This window comes from Pollicipes pollicipes, unplaced genomic scaffold, assembly GCF_011947565.3.
Source record: "Pollicipes pollicipes isolate AB1234 unplaced genomic scaffold, Ppol_2.1 Scaffold_4002;HRSCAF=4701_pilon_pilon_pilon, whole genome shotgun sequence".
Classification (NCBI taxonomy): Eukaryota; Metazoa; Arthropoda; class Thecostraca; order Pollicipedomorpha; family Pollicipedidae; genus Pollicipes; species Pollicipes pollicipes.
In genome coordinates, this window is record NW_023596420.1 from 37,343,931 (window position 1) to 37,350,580 (window position 6,650).

Sequence of the window (6,650 nt, forward strand, 5' to 3'; positions counted from 1 at the left end):
TCGAATGCAATGTCAACTCTACACGGAATCGCTAGGCCGGTCCATGCATGTTAAGGTCGCAATGTTGCTGCACGGCCGAAGACTGAACGGACCGCGCGCGAACCACGCTTGCGTGTCCTCATCCCGAAAACCTGTAGAGAACTAGGTGCCATCGCCTGCGTTTCCGTTTTTGCACCCATTTTAATGATCATCATGAAGCATCAACCAGGGCTCAGCCAAAGTGTGCTAACGCTTTCTTTCCAGCCGGCAGTGCAAGCACTTTCTCACTAGGGCCATCCGCTTAGCATAGTGTAAAGTGCAGCATTCTGTTTATCATGCATGGCAACAAGCCAGTCACGCTCCTCGATAAGCACTACTAATGAGCATATCCAGGAACTTCAAAACAATTCGTGTATTAGCATCAACTGTCAACTTCAACATAAAACATCCAGGCCTGACGGTCCAGGCATTGCAGGCGCACGGTGCGTTCAAAAACCACGCCATCACACGGCTCTGTAGGGGCTCAAGTGGCAAATCGCATGTTTCGCCATCAATAGGGTTAATCATAACTGAAATCTGAATTAGAAATCACCTGTGTCGGTTTGGATCGACATAGTTCCGGGACGCCGTAGTGGAAAAATAGTCAGGCCACCACAGTCAGTTCGCGCAATGCCTGCCTTGCACAAAACAAACGACTGTCCACCAATAGCACGAACTTGTCACACAGTTTAACTAAACACACGCATTCTCACTTGTTAATCATGTGCCACTCACAATTATCACGGATGCCACGTAACCCTTCTCGAGAAAGCTCCACGTTTCAGCCCGAGCTCAAATAGGTGGCATGACTCAAATGCATGCGGCCTGAGTCAAACACACACGACCTGAGTCAGAGCACATGGTGGTCATCAACTGTGGCTTCAAAGACATCTGAGAGAAGTTTGAGCGCCTCGGTCTTGTCGGCGCTGAGCGCGCCACCTCTGTTCTGCTTCAGTAGCCTGAGGTTCTCGCGAGCCGCCAGCAGGGGTGCTGACTGCTCGGGTAGCAGGGCGCTGGGTAGCCGACTCATGTGCGCCGTGACTGTCTCCAGGTGCGCGGCAAGCGCGTCAGCTGCCTGCGCCAGATCCGCTGCCTGCAGCAGAGCCGCCAGGTGGCAAAGCGTGAGGCAGACCTGGCGTAGCAGTGTGTCGCGGTGCTTGAACTCGTTGAAGTCGGTGATGTTCTGCGCCGTCTCCAGGGCCTCCAGCATGCGGCTCCAAGCCATCAGGAACTGGTCGCCGTACGCGGTGCGGTCCGTCGGCGACGCCAGCGCCAGCGCCGCGTTGATGCGCACCTTGAAGTTCTTGAAATTGCTGGCCAACTTACAGAGTGCCTCGATAAGCGGCGGCCGCCAGGCAGCCGTGGCAAACGGCAGGCATCCGTTCTTGAACACGTTGCTGGCGGCGTAGCAGGCGTTCCAGCGCACCTTCATGTGGATGACGCTGTTGCCGGTGCTCATGCAGCGCACAAGAGCAGCCACGCAGTTGGGCACGAGCGGCGCGATGCGCCCGTCGGCGGCCACCTCGGCCGGGAAGTGGCGCAGCAGGTTGCCCAGCGCGCGTACAGCGTTCACCTTCACCTTGTCGCTGTCGGAGGCGGCGCGCAGCGCCACGGCCGTCATGTTGGCCAGCACGACGGTGGCCAGCGGCTGCCAGGCGGGCCGCTGCACCAGTGAGTCGGTCAGGTTGGCCAGCGTCCACACGGCGTTGATGCGCACCTGCGGGAAGGGGTGAGCGGCGGTGGCGGGAGCGCACGCCGCCTCGGCCGTGTCCAGCAGGTAGCCGGGGTCGTCGGCCAGGCTGGGAAGCCGCACGAACACGCCGGCGGCGCGGACGGCCGCGCAGCGCACGCTGCCCTCCTCGTCGGCCGCCAGCGGCAGCAGCAGCGTCACGCACAACAGCTGCTTGTCGCGCGGCAGCCGCTCGAACACGCCGGCGCCCAACGTGCTGAGCGCGTGGCACGCGGCGGCGCGAACGAACGGCTTCTGGTCGGGCGCGAACAGCGCCGGCAGCGGCCTGGCCAGCGCTGCCAGCCACAGGTCGTAGGCGGCCGCGCCCGACGCCACCGCCGCCGCCGCGTCGCCCACGCACTCGAGCAGGTGCGCGCCGTGCAGGCGCACCGACATGTCCTCGTCGCACATGCAGCGCTCGAGCAGCGCGCTCACCTCCGGCAGGCAGCCGGCCACCGCCGCGAAGTAGTTCTTGGCCAGCGCGCAGAGCGTGCGCATGGCCTGCAGGCGCACCGGCGTCGGGTAAAAGAACGTGGCCGGCGGTGCGTCGCGCTGACGCAGCACGAAGGCGCGGCAGCGCACCCACAGCCAGGACCGGACGGCCGGCGCGCCCGGCTCCGCCTCCTCGTCAGGCTCGTCATCGTCCTCCAGCAGCTCTAGTTCGTCGCCGGCGTCGGCAGTGACCTCGTCCGCAGAGGTGGCCGAGTCGCGCGCGTCGGTGGACGAGGCCTCGTCCAGCAGCGACGGCGCGCGCAGCAGCTGGAACACCTCAGGCAGAGGCTCGTGGATCGACACCACGTTGATCAGCACCGACAGCGCCGCCATCTTGACGTCGTGGTTGCGGTGCGAGAGGAACGCGCGCACGTGTCGACTGACTTTGGTCAGCAAGCCGACGCGCAGCCGGTGGTACGGAGCGTTGGCCACGAGCGTGGCGAGCGCGCGCAGCACGGCGGCTAGCGTGAGCGGCGACTTCTCGGCCAGCAGCGCCAACAGCAGGCCGCGGTGCAGCTCCTTTACCAGGCACGCCATGGTCACCGAGTAGGGCGTGAAGGGCGCCGGCCCGGCCGGCACGCGGTCATCGACCCCTGTCAAGAAGAAGCGGCTCGAGTCGAGCATCTCCCGCAGTACGGAGGCGGCGCCGAGCCGGCAGCGCGCCGCCGGGTCCTGCAGCACCACTGTCATCAGCGTGCGCGCCGGCACGTGCGGCGTGTCCGGCACCAACGACGGCCAGAAGCCCAGCATGTGCCGCTTGTCGCTGAAGCTCACCACCGAGTGCAGCAACACCAACGCCGCCTGGCGCACACGCGCCTGGGCGGCGCGCAGCCGGGCCTCGGCGCCGCCGGCCTCCGAGTCGGAGGTGCTCTCCTGTATCCAGGTGCGCGGCGAGCGATCCTCCAGCTCGCCGCCCGGCTCGGCCGACGCTGGCGCGCGCTTGATACTCTTGCGCTCGTTGGGCTTGCGGCGGCGCACCTTCTTGCCGGTGGAGGACCGGATAGCGCGCCCGTTCTCGGTGCGGTCGGCCTCGTGCGGCGCACGCGGCGCGTCGTGCGGCGTCTGCGGGACGGGGAACAGCGGCCGTGGAGCCATCTCGTCCCAGCCGGGCAGGCCGTGGAACATGTGCAGCCGGCCGACGCCCAGCAGCTCGCCGGCACGCGCCCGGTGCGCCTCGTGGTCGCTCTGCACCAGCTGGTCGAGCGCGCCCAGCAGTGCAGCCGCCCGCTGCGCCGCCGCCAGCCGGTCGGCGGCCAGCGGTGGCGGCGGCGGCGACGGCGAATACACGTCAGCCAGCAGCTGGTCCAGCAGCGGCTCCACGTCCACCTCCAGTGCGGCGTCGGCGTCGGCGGCGGCAGCCAACAGCCCAGTGGCCAGCAGCAGGCACTCGGTCTGCAGCGCCGGCGGCCGCGCGGCCAGCAGCCGCTCGGCGCCGTCCGACGCGTCGAGCAGCGTGTGCAGCAGCTGCGGCTCGGGCGGGGCGCCCGCCGGCCCGGCCGCCAGCTGCTGGGTCAGCCGGCGCACGCGCTCCAGCAGCTCCGGCGGGCAGCTGTCCGAGCCGACTGGAACGAGACGCGTCGTCAGGCGGGCAACGGCCGACGAACTCTACCGGCCGGCCGTCAGGCATGCTCACTTGGCATCATCAAACATACCTGCAGCTGACCTATCAGAGAGATGTACGTGATGCACGTATCAGATATGTGTGAGCCGCTTCATACTGCACACATGTTACAGCAGGGCTGGAACAAGGCACTGATTGGACTTCAGAATGGCTCCTGGCCTTCACTTACTGAAAGTGGGATGACTTGACCTGATGGCATAACATGAATGAAATGATAACATGATGCCATCCAACAACTGTTCAGTCTCACCTTCACTCTGCCTCCAAATGCAGGCAAGAAGATCCTTTGCCCGAGAAATCTCCATGATTGTGTAGCTGTCACAGAATGTTCTGCCTGGACTTCAACAGCCTTTGATTCTTAAACTCTGAGGTATGACAGGATACAACATGCATCAATACACATTCCTGAAAGTCAACAATATCTACACAGACAATATATCAAGTACATCTTTAAGGCATACAGGGGTGGCAGGTGCATTTTTTACATAACTGCATGCAGGAAATGCAGTGGCTACTTCAGTGTAAGGCAGAAGACAGCAAATGAAAACAAGTGCCACCAACAGAGCAGAAAAGTTGACACAGGAGAAAAGCATGCTGGAGGGTCAGAATGTGACTTAACTGACCAACAGCTGGAACCTACACAGCCTGAGAGAAAGCAAACAGAATGTGGCTCTGGGCCCTGTGCCAGACACCATCCACAGTGACCCACAGTCCTGCCCCTGACCACCCGACCTGACCTGACCATAAACAACTAACTGTTTGGCTGTGTGCGTGGTGCTTTAGGCTGTCTGAGTCAGATGGAAATCATGAAGTAGAAAGGTGTTACAGAGATGACACATTTGCAGCAGCTTCACACAAAATCCTTTTTACCACAGCCATGACACATATGTTACCTTAAATACATTAAGTAAAACCAAATGTCACATTGCCAACATCATGGCCAGTTTTGAAAATGGTAGCATGAGCTTCTCACTTTCTCACTTCTAAACTCACTCTCAGTCACTTCTCACTTCTCACTTTCAATAAATCCTATGTTCAGCTGTCCATAATATCAATATGAGTAACAGAAGAAGAGCTTGAAAAAGAAAGTATTACAAATGTATTTGTATACCTGAATGCAAGCCATGGAACAACCCTGAGGATGTCAAATGTTATCCTAGCTTCACAGGAATGACAGAAAGCACTCTGTGCTTGGCTACACAGTTGCGGGTCAAAGTATTGTAACTGCAGCAGCAAATGCAATCACAAGTGCCACTTAATGTTGCTGCTGGTCCTGGCCTGTGAAATTCCCAGAAAATTGCAAATTGTGTGTCATTTAAAACTCACCTCATTTTGAGTGGCTACCAGCCAAGTAATCTAATTCATACTTTCAGAGAGAAAGTACTACTTACAGCCCAGATCCACTTTTTAAAACTGTGGTCTACTTAATGGTATCTATATCATAACAAAAGTGACCTATATAGACTACATGGACCAATTCAATTATGAGCTATGAGCTATGGATTTATTTATCTTACTTCATTAAGGATGTCTGTAATATTTTCAGTATAGAAAAATGTCTCCTAGCCTCTCCTTTCATGCTTGCATTTTATAATGCCATGTTTTGGCAGGCAGCTCAAGAAGTGCTGCATTCAAGTATCATAATTTCTACATTAAATAACATTAATTACTATCATACTGGTAGTGGCATAGCATGAACAGGCTCACAATGAGCTGGCAATGCATAGTCAGAGCTGAGCCTAACAATGACATGACACAAGCAGACATGATAAATCACACAATACATGCTAAGCACTGGTTGTTATGTACACATACAAATGTGCATTTAGGATATATTGTGCACATGCCACACAGTCAAGAGCAATAGCAATGCACTAGTACTGTTCCCTGTTACATGGTACAACTTTTGGTGCCCACATTCTAGAATCTTCTTCCTGAATATTATATCATACTTATATGGAACATGTGATGTGATGTACTCAGTGTTTGCACTGATATCATATACACCACCTCCCATTGGAGACCCAATGAGCACGGCAATAGCTTACCCTCATTTCACATAGATTGAGCAGGTATATTTGATACAGGACACAAACAGAAGGTGCAATATCATTACATACAGACACTAAAAACGTCAAGAATGGGTGAAACCGAAATCACTTAAGGGCATGACCTATGATACCCTAATGATTTAAACAATGTTGAGCTGACACCTGCAGGATGGCCACGCGAACCAAATTTGTAATATGGCTTTATAGGACTGCAGAAGAATGGCAATCACATGAAACGATCGGAGGCTAGGGCTGCAGACCCACATAATACACGACGCAGACTGCGCCCCACAAACCGATGGCACAAAATTGGAATGACACTCGCAGCACAAGGCACGGCTCTGGCAGCGTCCATCGACGCCGGAACCGCCTCTAATGCGTTACAAAGGGATGCCATTAAGGAGCAAACTTATTTATTACATTAGCGTACTGCCAGGTTTAAGTCCGCCACACACTGGAATACTCTGAATAAGTCTTCTCCGGACATGAACGAAAGCAAATGTTTCTAGCTTATGTCAGATTCCTACATTGTGCATGATGACGATTATGAGTTTACTTTTAGGGCACACCGTTTGCCTGAGTGATGTGGCCACCATACTGTTACGAGTTTTACAGAGCGCTGAGACGAAACCAGCACATTGTGGACACGGGCGATGTGAAATCTGCGCACTGTGGTGCACACGAGGAGCGCCTGGTTCGAAAAGCGCCTAGTTCACCTGGTCCGTTTCCCTTCCAGTAC

The 6,650-nt window shown here is 56.6% G+C and overlaps 1 protein-coding gene and 1 long non-coding RNA gene across 3 annotated transcripts; both read right to left on the minus strand.

The window, feature by feature from the left end:
- Nucleotides 1-394: 394 nt before the first annotated feature.
- Nucleotides 395-3,379, minus strand: LOC119094449 (HEAT repeat-containing protein 6). Its single transcript, XM_037217507.1, has one exon. It carries the CDS (start codon nt 3,362-3,364, stop codon nt 869-871), a length of 2,496 nt encoding a protein of 831 aa, XP_037073402.1. The 5' UTR covers nt 3,365-3,379; the 3' UTR covers nt 395-868.
- A 330-nt stretch (nt 3,380-3,709) lies between these two features.
- LOC119093820 (uncharacterized) lies at nt 3,710-6,270 on the minus strand. 2 transcript variants are annotated; one of them, XR_005093684.1, is made up of 3 exons: nt 6,208-6,270; nt 4,111-4,225; nt 3,710-3,801 (listed from the first exon to the last, which is right to left on the minus strand). It is a non-coding gene; the product is annotated as an uncharacterized LOC119093820 (long non-coding RNA). The 2 variants fall into 2 exon arrangements; XR_005093683.1 differs by having other exon boundaries at nt 6,176-6,246.
- Nucleotides 6,271-6,650: the final 380 nt, after the last annotated feature.

What these genes read in the sequence shown, in the direction of transcription:
- LOC119094449 (XM_037217507.1), bottom strand. Translation starts at nt 3,364, where the DNA reads ATGTTCCACGGCCTGCCCGGCTGGGACGAGATGGCTCCACGGCCGCTG.